The sequence below is a fragment of the Grammomys surdaster genome, unplaced genomic scaffold (genome assembly GCF_004785775.1).
Source record: "Grammomys surdaster isolate TR1022 unplaced genomic scaffold, NIH_TR_1.0 523, whole genome shotgun sequence".
Taxonomy (NCBI): domain Eukaryota; kingdom Metazoa; phylum Chordata; class Mammalia; order Rodentia; family Muridae; genus Grammomys; species Grammomys surdaster.
Window position 1 is genome coordinate 159,979 of NW_021604942.1, and position 12,718 is coordinate 172,696.

At 39.1% G+C, this 12,718-nt stretch overlaps 1 protein-coding gene across 4 annotated transcripts in view; it reads right to left on the reverse strand.

Moving 5' to 3' along the window:
* The window catches only part of Itsn2 (intersectin 2), a 109,020-nt gene that overhangs the window by 57,977 nt on the left and 38,325 nt on the right, over positions 1-12,718 (reverse strand). For all 4 annotated transcript variants that reach the window (XM_028781729.1, XM_028781730.1, XM_028781728.1 and 1 more), the window contains exons 16-17: positions 11,786-11,925; positions 1,501-1,637 (exon numbers count right to left, since the gene is read on the reverse strand). In XM_028781729.1, coding sequence (XP_028637562.1) covers positions 1,501-1,637; positions 11,786-11,925 — 277 coding nt within the window. The remainder of the gene's footprint in view (positions 1-1,500; positions 1,638-11,785; positions 11,926-12,718) is intronic.

Here is a 12,718-nt window from a genome sequence, read left to right on the forward strand (position 1 = left end):
TCTCTCTCTCTCTCTCTCTCTCTCTCTCTCTCTCTCTCTCTCTCTCTTTCTCTGTGTGTGTGTGTGTGTTGTGTTCATGCCTGTATGTGTGTGTGCTCTCATGGCCATACATATGCTAATGTATCTATGTGTACAGGTGATCATGCATGCATGTGTGCATCCTTTAGGTGTTTTCAACTTTAGGTGTCATCCTTAAAAACCCTGTCCGCCTCCTTTAGCCAGTGTCTTTCATTGGCTTGGAATTCACCAATTAGGCTAGACTGGCTGGCCAGTGAGTTGGAACTATGTGCCACCACATTTTTACCTGGATTATGGGGATCAAACTTAGGTCCTCACACTTGCAAGGCAAGCCTTTTACTGACTAGCCCCTCCCTTCTGTATTATACTAGTATCTCTGGCTAGGCCATGGATAGAGGGTGCCTGGAATGACAGTAAAGCTCTTTAACTGTCTGAACCCATGACTACATAAATGAGGAACCCAGGAGGAGGAAGAATCCAGAGTAGATCCATATCACATGCAAAGCTGCCACTCCACATGTGTTGGCAATGGTCATTTTAGGCCACTAAGGACAGAGGCTCACTAGGTGGGACTGTGCTTATCTCTCCAGAGTTAGCTCTTCCACAGATGTTACTCATCTGCCTCTTACTAAAGGCTCACTAATATTTGTTTACCAATTATACTAATTTCTGGCAGTGGAAAAACAAAGGATTTTACTGACAAAAGACAAAAACCCCACACAAGCCCCATACAGCTGCTAAGGAAAGGTCTGTGCTTCAGATGTCCTCGCCTATCTCTCTGCTTTAAATGGAGAGGATCAATATGTCTAGTGGCACCAAGAAATTAGTTCATTTTTTTTAAAGTGATCTTCCAGGGAACAGACAGATTTACTAGAGAGACAGAGAACTAATGAGGGCTTATTATGTGCAATGTTCAAGATATACGTAATTCCAGCTACATTATTTATTTAAAGCCTACAATTATCTATGAGGTAACAGTATTCTCTGTTTTTAAAATAGAGAAACCAAGCTTTAGAAAGATAAATGCTCTGTTTGCTAGGGTCAGATAGCAAGGGAAGACAAGAATCCTAGCCCTGGCCTGACTCCCGTGTCCTTATCTTTCACTAGTAGGCCATATAATTGGTAACTGAAAAATTAATGCCTAAAAGGAGAACTGAATTTATAAAATTGGAATCTGAGTAGTATTTAAAAATAATAATTTTATTCCCTTTAACTTTTCATAAACAAAGGCAATGTGCAACAAAAGCTAGAATTTTGTTTTGTTTGTGACAGGGTTTTTCTGTGTAGCCCTGGCTGTCCTGGAACTCACTCAGTAGACCAGGCTGTGCTGGAACTCACAGAGATCTACCTGCCTCCACCCCTGAGTGCTGGGATTAAAGGTGTGCACCACAACTGCTCAGCAGAATTTCAACCATAATACACTACAATACATTCACAACACATTCGTTTAATAGGAGTATAGTGCAAGATTATATTAATTACCTTGCAGCCTCATCTTCTAGTTTCTTTTTTTGAATTTGCTCTAATCTTTTTCTTTCCATTTCCTTCAATTTGTCACGTTTGATTTTATGAAGTTGTTCAAGGGCTAACTGCTGTGTATTATAGCTTTCTCTGAGTTCCTAAGGATAAAATAGAAGTAAGTCAATACTTAAATATTTTAATCATATTTAATAATATAGCATTTGCATTAAAAAACAAATTACTAAGACAAGTATAATTAAATTTAAAAGAGACTTAAAGGTTTAAAAAAAACCTGATATAGAAGTTTTAAATACAGTAAGTACTTCATGCATCTACTAAGACAAATATCTATTTCCACATTAGTTCATGTATAAAGAACATTAAATATTTAATAGACCAATTGTTTGAAGTATTACTTTCGATAGAAAATACAATTCATTAAAATATGGAAAATTTGCTCGTAATAACATTTAAAGAAAAATTTCGTGAAGTGTGTATGTGTAGGTTTGTGTGTGTATGTGTGGTATAGGCCAGAAGTCAAGGTCAAACTTGGGTGTTATTTCTCAGGTAACAAACTCTTTGCTTTTTGAGACAGAACCTCTCATTGGCTGAAACTTGCCTAGTCCCTTGGGCTGGCTGGCTGACAAGCCTCGGGGGTCTGTCCCCACCTTCTCAGTGCTAGGATCACAAGAATACAGAATGACTTTTGACATGTGGTTTTGGAAGGTCTTAGTGTTGCTTGCATTTCCATTCAGAAGCAATCACTACACTTGGTCTAAAAGATCACAGCGCTTCACTTCCCTGCTCAGAAGGACTGCTCCAAAGGACATAAATGTGATCCAAGCTGGGTCAGAATTTGTTTCCAGGATACAGACACCTTGATTAGGTATTGTAAAGAGAAACCTGTCGGGCTCATTACACTGAGATAAACTTAATCTGACTCCCTTACTACCCAGTGAGGACAGGACTGACAGGAATGAGGTCAACATAAAATACAGACTAGAGAAGAAGGTAGCAATGAGGACCCAGGAACCCGGTCTCCAATTCCATCGCTCAGTGTGGTAGGAACAGCCTTTCCCAGAAGCTAGCCTCCCACTCACTTATCCTGGCTATCTTTCAATAGCCACTATTTTGAATCTACAGAATACTTAACAAGAGTAGGAAAAAAGAAAGAAAGAAAAAGATGCTGAAGGAAAGAAAAAACTAACAACAAACCGACTAACAAACCAAAAACAGAAAAAGAAAAGAAAGAAGGAGGGGAAAACTCAAAATAATCAAAAGAAATTTAATGGTAAATGAGAAAGCTAGACAATATTTGAATATATTTTAGTTGTTTTTTTTTTTTTTAATGTATGGTGTCCCCCCACCTTCTAGTGACAAAACTCCAAATCCAAACCAGGAAAACCTGTATATTTCTAGAACCAAGCTAAGCCGGAGGTAAACTGACTGAGCCATGTACCTGGCCTAAGGGTTGTGTGGTGACTGAGACTGTCCAAGTGTCTGGGACTTACACAAATGCTATGTTCAGGTTAAGTCTCACACAGCTCTGAGCTTCCATGATTTTTATTTGTTATTTTTGTCTCTAAATTCTACCGAAAACCCAAAGAGTATGGTGGTTATATGGAGATGTAGGTTGATTTAATATTAAGAAGCATGTCTCTAGGAGAAGTCCACAAAAGTTTGAGTTAGGTTCTGTCAATTTTACTTGCATTATCTCATGAAAGTTTTAGTTTCCCAATCTGAATGTGTCTCACAGAACTGTTCAGATAAAATGAATTAATCTAGGTAAAGTGCTTATAGTGCTTCATACTTAGATTCTCAATAAATATTAGCTATTAGTGGTAGAAGCCAGGACTAAGGAGAATTCTACATTTTGAGGGAGTATAAAGAACAACCAGATTAATGTATGATCTTAACCTGTGTAACATTAGCCTCCAACTTAAATTGTTTAAGATTGAGCTGTAGTACCTTTTCAAGGAGGTTTCATTTTAAGCCTTGAGTCCTTGAAATGGGCCTTCTTCCAATGACTGACTTAGGACAGAAAGTCTAATAACTGGGACCTCTCCCAGCAAAGGCTGAGTAATTCTTATAGTTTCAATCTCTGCCAAGAACTAGGAAGGTGAGTAAGATATAAAGATACTCATTTGTAGGTACCGGGACACTGTCAAGGCACCAGGGACGGTGAGAGCCTGGAGAGAGGAGACCAGAGAAAGGTACCCAACACCCAGTGCTTCCTCCTTCCAGGCATCGGACCTGTCTGAGAAGCTGAGAGAAAGCAGTGGCTGAGGAGCTGAGCAGGGCATCCACCTCTGGGAAGGGCTGGGGTAAACAAGCTGGAATTGTGTTGGACTTTAGAGCTAATGCTTTGAATCTGCATGTCCAGAGGCTGAAGGTCCTTGTCCCCAATTGGGTTTTGATCTATCAATAAAGATACCAGTGGCCAGTGGTTTGAGCATGGGGCGGGACACTGAGAACTGCCCAGGTAGGATGAAGGGAGAATCAGAAGGACTCAAGAAGAGCACGCAGTAATGGCAGGAGATAAAGCCAACCAGCCATGTGAGTTTTTGGGCCTGGGGTAGCAAGGGAAGGTTTAGGAGTGCCCAGTCATTGAGTTAGCCAAAAGGCATTTTAAGATGTGTTTTTTCATTTGCGGATCCACCTCCCGGGTAGGTGCATACCTAGGACTTGTGGGAGCTCAAAGTGGTGCAGCCAAAAAAAAAAAAAACCAAAAAAAAAACCCAAAAAACCACCAAACACCTCACACTACAGAATTCCCCTAGGAGTGCACATTTTGATTGTCTATCATGGACCCCTTCAAGATTAGGGAGTAAGTAAGGGGCTCTGGGTTCCAGAGAGCTACATTCGATTCCCATTGTGGCATGGAATATGGATCAGGAAAAGTGGACATATTCTGGAGCAGTAGCTGAGAATATACATCTATCTGTTCTACAAGTGTGAGGAGAAAGAAAAGAGAGGAGAGGGGAGAGGAGGGGAAGGAAAGGGGGGAGGGGAGAGGGGAGAGAGGAGGAGAAGGGAGAGAAGGAAAGAGAGAAGAGAGGAGAGGGAAGGGAAGAGGAGAGGAGGGGAGAGCTAGTTACTGGGAATGAATGGTCTAGGCTTTTTAAACCTCAAAGTCCACTTCCAGAGACACACCTCCTCCAACATGGCCACACCTCCTGATCCTCCAGGCAGTTCTACTAACCAATGACCAAACATTTAAAAATAGGAACCTATGAGAGCCATTCTCATTCAAACTATCATTTGAATATATCATTCCTGCTTTGAATCAGCCGTTCAGTCATTGAATTAAGGTGATTTGTTCCATTTTGTTTGTCAAAAGCAAAAGGAAATGACTTCTGGAAAGAAGATGACCTTGTTTATCAAATCATAAATGAATATCCAAATTATTTCTGTGAATTTTTTTCATATAAAAAGTTTGGCTGAAATTTAACAACAACAAAAAATATATAGACTAGAAATCAATGAACTAAGAAAAAGGGCTAGAGAGATGGCTCAGCAGTTAAGGCTGCTGTTCCAGAAGATTCCCAGCACCCACTCAGCAGCTCACAGCCATCTGCACCTCCACTTTCAGAGGCTCTGACATCCTCTTCTGGCCTCTGTTGGCACAGGGCATGCACATGGTATACAGACATACAAGCCAGCAGATTAATATTTATACTAAATAAATCAAGGATGCAAATTGTAGTCTCCAGGATACCTATTACCAGAAAGATTAAGGAAAGTGTAACTAGGTCACAGAGAAGGAAGAGGTTGAGTTAACGCAAAACAACACTCAGTTCCCATTCCTCCCCGAAGGAAGTACAGACAGACAGTTAATAGTTGCTGGGGGAGGGTGTGTGTGTGACCACTGTTAAATTGCCATAGCTTAAGTAAATAACTCCCCACTCAGACAGAATCATAATTAAATGAAGTAGGCTTTTAAAAAATGCAAGGAGGAGAAAGACTTTTTAGGAAGTACAATAAGGATAATGCTGGGGACTATGCTCAAGGTATATTATATATGTGCATGAAACTGTAAATAGACAGGCAGAGAGGTACAGGGACTATGCTCAAGGTATATTATATATGTGCATGAAACTGTAAACAAACAAACAAACAAACAAATGCACTAAAAAAGAGCAAGGTAAAAAAAGAAACATAAAACAGATGAGACAAAATAAATAACAAGAAAAAATATTTTACAGTCCAAATTTATCAGTAAGTTTATTAAACAGACTAACTACTCCAGTTATATATAATATTGAAATTATAAACTGTAACTATGTTACTTAAAAGATAAACTATAAATGAAATATACAACAGATTATAAATAAGGTAGAAAAAGATATTCTATGCTTCCATGCCAACAGGCCAAAAGAAGGGCAGAACAGTTAGGTTAATACATCAGGAAAGAAGTGTGGTGTGTGTGTGTGTGTGTGTGTGTGTTGTGTGCATGCTTATGTGCATATATATGAACACATGCTCGTAGGCCTGAAGTCAACATTGAGTATCTTTCCTCAGGGCTCTCTGCCTTGTTTTTGAGACAGGACCTCTCTCTCATTGGGACCTCTGGCCCACCAAAATTAGGATAGGCTGGCTAGCCAGAAAGCCCTGGGGATAACACTGCCTCTGCCTCCTCTCCCATGCTGTATCTATTACTTCTTACACTGGGCTTATAAGCCTACCACCATGTGAAGACTTCTCCACAGATAAATTGGGATTAAACTCAGGTTTTCACGCTTGCATACTCACACAGCCAGCACTTTGCCAAGTGAGCTATCTCCTCAGGTCTCCTAATTCCACTTTTTTGTTTATTTGGGTTTTTTTTGTTTTTGTTTTTTGTTTTTTTGGACAGGTTCTTACTATGTAGCCCAAACTGGACTCAAAGTCACGTGTCGCTCAGGGTGGCCTAGAACTTGCAGACCTCCTGCCTTAGTTTCCCAGTGCTGGGATTACAGGCAGAAAAGCTAGTTCTTAAGGCAAGAAGCATCTCTAGAGGAGACATCATGACAGATGGACCTATCCACCAGTAAACTACAACAATTTTAAGTCTACTCACACTAGCAGCACAGCCTCAAACTCTGTAAGAAAGCAAAGTTAAAAGAGACAGACACATAATTGCTATAGTACATAACCACCTCAGTCTCTGCAACTGAGAGAAAAAGCAGACAAGAAAATGAGCACATCAGGGCTGGTGAGATGGCTCAGTGGTTAAGAGCACTGACTGTACTTCCAGAGGTCACGAGTTCAAATCCCAGCAACCACATGGTGGCTAACAACCATCTGCAATGATATCTGATGCCCTCTTGTGGGGTGTCTGAAGACAGCTACAGTGTACTTACATATAAAATAAATAAAAAAAATTAAAAAAAAAAAAAAAAAAGAAAATGAGCACATCAAAGCACTTTCCTTACTCTAAGGCAACAGTTTGTAATCCAAGGGCCAATGTACGGCTAAGGTTTAAAATTATTTTTAGGAGACTTCAGAAGTCCATGGTTAGGAACAAAATTGATTTTTATTTTCACTTTTTCCATCAATATCAAATGTAAGCAATAAATCACCATAATATTACTCTATTTATGACATTTCCAAAAATAGAAACTGAAGATGTTCTTGTAGTTATAGATTACTCGGTATCTTAACTTAAAAATGGTTTATCTGTCACTAGATCTTATTTAACTCATAAACGTGGAATCACATATACTTGAACTTCTATATTTGAATATATATGGTAGTGCTGGGGACTGGACCTGGGGCTAAGTGCATGCTAGGCAAGTGCTCTAACACTGGGTTATACTGCTAGCCCCTCACTGAAAATAGGAGATGAGGTTTTAGAGAGAAGTCTACAACATAAACATGGGTAAGATACTTTGCTTCAGAAATCAAAGTTTCTATCCCATGACTCAAAGCAGTTCTTCAGGTCCACACTTCCTGCTACTGTACCTCATCTTGGAGAGAAGATGTATACTTGACACACAAATTACCCCTTGCCAGCTGGAGGGTACCACTAACAGTTCTGGTATTGGCAGATTCTGTTCTCCTTCTATGGAAAAGCACTTCCTCAGTTACTACTCAAGGTCAATAGTGGTAGGTTGTTTTTTTTTTTTTTAAATCACACTAGATATTTTAGAGATTTTGTGCAACGTTTGATAAGAACAGCAAAAGTATCTGTATAGCACAGATACTTTCGTACAGGTTCACAAAGCACACCTCCCCACACACCCCGTGTCTGTGCCTGTGTGCATGCTATCTCATCATCACCTACTGACCACCCGGTCACTGAGTCTCATTTATTCATGTTTGACCTCTATATTTATGATCCAATCAAAACCTAATCTGAGGTCAGAGCTTTTAAGTGCTTCTTAATGGAATGCTCCTACTAGTATGCGTTGAGTTCTATTAACATCAAAAATAGAACAACCACTGGGAAAATACCCTATTCTTCATACATTAAGCTCTTGGCTTCTGAGCCTTTGCCATTTCAAGGGTTTCTCAGCTTCACTGAGACTCCCACTCCGTTGGCTTTAGCATTCCCTTTTCTCATCAGCACCTCTTCCTCTATGATCCTTTCACATCCAGTTACTGTTTCAGAGTGTATCTTTGTCATCGTTCTCATGTTAAGATCTCTAACTCCCCTTCCCTTCCATCTTAACCAATGTCTGCTAAAATCCCAAACCTATATGAAGCCATGAACTAATTTCACTCGCCATGTCTGTGCTTGTATCTAAGCAGCTGTAAATTAGTGAAGGAAAATCATATAATTAGGCATGTAGTCTTCAATTTAAACTCATGACCTGGAATAAAATAGACATTTAACACTGCTCAACACATTGTTTTCTTCTCTCATGCTTGTATGCATTCACCTCCACCCACCAAGGCAAGGTATTTACTTTAGGCTGGTATCTCTCTCCCTTCCCTCCTCCACTCTCTGCTGAAACCTAATTCCCCCATACATTCTTTTTCATAAGAACCTCAACTAGATTAGAACTCCCACTGATCCATTCCTCCAGCCTGTGGAAATATTCTTTTAAAAGAAATTCTTTAATCTATGCTCCAGATTTTTTCTCTTTTCTTTTCTTCTCTTTTCTTCTCTTTTTCTTTCCCTCCCTCCCTCCCTCCCTCCCTTCCCTCCCTCCTCCCTGCCTTCCTTCCTTCCTTAATCTATGCTCCAGATTTCTTTCTTTTTTCTGTCCTTCCTTCCTTCTTCCCTCCCTCCCTTTCTTTCTCTTTTCTTTCCTTCTTTCATTTTTTTCTTCTTTTGTGTGTGTGTGTTCACATGTGTATGTGTAGACCAGAGTTCAACATCAGATGTCTTCCACCTTATTTTTCAATAATGTTTTTTTTCTTTGAGAATTTGAATGTGTTGTGATCATACTCATCCTCCTTCCCTAACTCCCTACCCAGCTAAGTTCATATTCTCTTTCTCTTTTAAAAACAAAACAAACAACCCTATGGAGTCTGGTTTGTGTTGGCTGACTACTCCTAGGCATGGGGCCTGCCCTGTGCCCTGGAGTATGGTTGATATGGCATCCACTTTATTTTTTGAGACAAGGTCCCTTACCTTCTAGTCTCCCTAGAACTAGGGTTACAAGTGGGTGTGCCACATCTGGCTGTTTTACATAGGTCCTTTGCATGGTGAACATGTAAGCAGGGCCTGTGATCTATAATTATCATACTTAGTATAACCAGTCCCCATACTTCCTCTCACATCCTCTGGTGTTCTTTGTCTGATCAGGTTATCTGGTCTCTCAGATAACATCTCTCAGCCTCATGCCTTCTATTCTCTTCCGGGTGCCTCAGAAGCAGTTAACAGTCCTCATTCCCACCCACTGCTGACCCGCTGCACCCAGCCTCTGCTTACCCTGCAACTGAGATGGTACTTTCAGGGGAGTCCTCAGAGGACCCTGCTGCAGGAGTCAATGGAAGTTTTCAGCACTGTGTTAAGTGATCTCTCTGTATCAGGTAACAGCAATGACTATAAAGACTTCTTTTCAGGCTTTCTGTAACCACAGTCAAGTTTCCTGGCCACTGACTAATAGATTTCACACCCCTTTAGTGTCCTAAATTGCCTCTGATGAAAGTATCAATAAGCAGTGAAAAACTAGAAGGCAGGAAGCAGAAGGAAGAAAGTAAAGCAAGACAGAGTAGTCTGCTGGCCTGTAGAGAATCAATGCTAACTGGAAGAATCAGACTATTCTGTGATTGAATACAGTCTACAAATCTGCACTGGACACATTTTACAAAGAAGAAACTCACACTTTAGTCTCTATATGATCTGTAGAAAAATTCTAAGACCAGATAACCTGATCAGTCATGCTCTAACTTTTGGGACCCTGCTGCTACTACCTTTTGCAATCTGTCTTATCTTTTGAAAGAGTGGAGGTGTAATTACTGTGGGATATATAAGGAAATGCCTATTGCATACATTTTAGCATTGAACAGTTGTAGGCAAGTGTTTAATATAAATCACCTGTCTTTAAACTACATTAAAGGAGGACTTCATTGAATATTTTGAATAGTTTGTGTATTTAAGGACACAGCAAAACATATGATTTACACATAGTAATTTTTATCTCAAGTGCAAGTATGTCAGAATACAAGGCCTGGAAAGTAATGATACCTTGTATTATTGATTCTTTACACCTTTTCCCTACATTCAAATTAAGACACGGTCTGGTACACACGACATAACCCTACCCTAGATTGAAGGAAGTAGAAACTTAAGTACTGGCTTTAAGGGATATGGGTGATTTACTCTTCAGAGTCCCTGAGTTTTCACCTGAATCACCCCATTAGGTAACCCAATCCACAGGGATAATGTAAGGGAACCAGCTGGATTCCTCATGAAGGAGGACCTGTGGACAGCCTTCCTAATTTCTGGCATTGGACTCAAACAGGCATTTAGACAGCAGAAGCATATTAGAGCAAACGGAAGAAAAGAAGGTTTTATTGTATACGTTATTCCAAACAAAGATAATCAGAAAAAGGCAAAGAATAGTCCAGTTTGAAAAAAGAAAACAGTAAAGTAACTTAAAAAAAGGAAGTTAGATATTAGAAAATAACCTTAAGTAAGAGGAAGAGGTTGTTGAGACAGCTTAGCAGAGACAAAAGGCACTGAAGAACAGAGTCATCCATATTCCCACACTGTAAGATAAGGCAGACAAAAGGCCAATTAAACTATGTACAGATTTACAAAAGAATTTAAGGAAGATAACTGGACTGGCTTGTTGACCAGTGCTCATGTTTTAATTTTTCTAAAGACTATATCTTTGTGTACATTATCAGTGTTATTCACCTCGATTTTCTGTCTTTGACTGAAGCCACCATGATGTTTTTTCTTTATCATACTGTTTATTCTTGCTGCTAATGTTACTCTAGTAAGTCAGCAAGATAAGAAACATATGAAAAAAATAGCTTTCTTAAACAATGACTATATAAAACTGTATGCTCTGATAACTTTAGGAATAGTTAGCAAAGGATGAACTGAGACCACTCCCAACATTGAATGAAGTTCCATTAGACTAGATTTTAGCTTCTATTACCTCCATTCATAGCTTCAATATCCAACTAACATCTTATTATCTCCATTCATATGGCTTCAGTATCCAATCACCATTGTCCCCTAAGAAAACATGCAGTACACTTGGGCATCTGCTCTGCCACAGTGGCAAACAGTAAATCAATGAATCATGAACTTTACTTTTCAGATGAAATTTATGGTCTCAGATTCACTTTAGATTTCACTAAGCATTGTAATATTTCTTAAAGGTTAGTTATATTGGAACAAAGAGACAAAAAAAACCCAGAATTTAGTGTATTAGAAGATCTACCATTAGAGCAATTTGGAAATTTCCATGTTCACCCCTCCTCCCCACTTTGCAACAGGCTCTCAAGTGGCCCAGGGTGGTCTTAAACTCTCTAGGTTGCTGAGGGATGGCCTTGAATTCTGATCTTTTTGTGTCAGCCTCCCAACTTCTGGGATTTACAGGTGTGCACCACCATGGCCAGTCTGTTTGCTACTTTCGAGTGTTGCTGACATCACTTCTGAAGTGCAGGCAACGGCAGCTGTTTTTGAGATGCACAGAGGCCAATAAAAAGAGCATACAGTCATCAAACCCGGGAAACTCTGGGAAAATATTTCATCTCCTGACACAATATCTATTAAACTTCAGAGAATATAAAAACAATACTATGCTTCTAGAAATTGAAGTGGTATAAACAATTATGAAAATGTAAGACATGTTAACATCATTAGCTTTTTTAGCAAGACGTAGCTATAAAGCATAAGATCATAGGAGATAAATACCTTCAGTTGATTGTTAAATGAATCCATTTCTGAGAGCTTAGATGCAGTTTCTTTTTCAAGAGCATCTAATTGTTCTTTAAGTCTTTGGCATAATTCTTCCTTTTCTAATGACTTTTTATGAAGTAAACCGATCCCTGAATCTGAAGTACAAAAATATCAAGTCAGTTCACATTTGGCAGATGCTCATGCCATTTCCTATCTGGTCAGAATGATGGCGCTAACAAGATACAAAAGGCATACAGTACAGAGACAATACTTTCTATTTCCAAATAATGCCTTGTAAAGGTCCTCAAAGGAAATGGATATAAGTATTAGTTCTGTACTGAAAGATCAGGACTTGAAAACTCCACAACAGAAGAGGTGTTTGAGCAAACACAAGGGGCATGCTACCATCTACCTCATTAAGTGAGGTGAACCTAAAGCCAGGGCCTGAAGCGTGGCACACACTAAGTGCTCACTTAACAGGATGTGCTCCTAAAGTACCATTGTACTTACTTATAGTGATCTCAAGAATGGCAAGGAATCAATAAACATTAATAACAGGATTATTAATAATACATTTTAAGAGGTAAAGAGAGAGGGTTTCACTATACATGATTTAAAAAAAATTATACAAGGATACGGGATAGAGAAACTAGGTATAAAAGAGTGTTTTCTATTAAAATGAAATAGTAAAATTTCTATCTAAATTTATAACCTAAAATTTTGTATTTTTAGGATATAGAAATCAAATATAGAATTTGAATAAAATGAAACAGATGGAGTAAAAAGCTAAGTCCCCTGCATCTGAAACCGCAACTTCTCCTTTTAAGCATGTTACGAACGAATACACACTTAAGATATGTGTATATTCATTCAACGTTTACTTAACAGACTCACAGTATCTACAGTGCTCTGTAACACGCACACATTTATTTACTTATTTAACAGTGC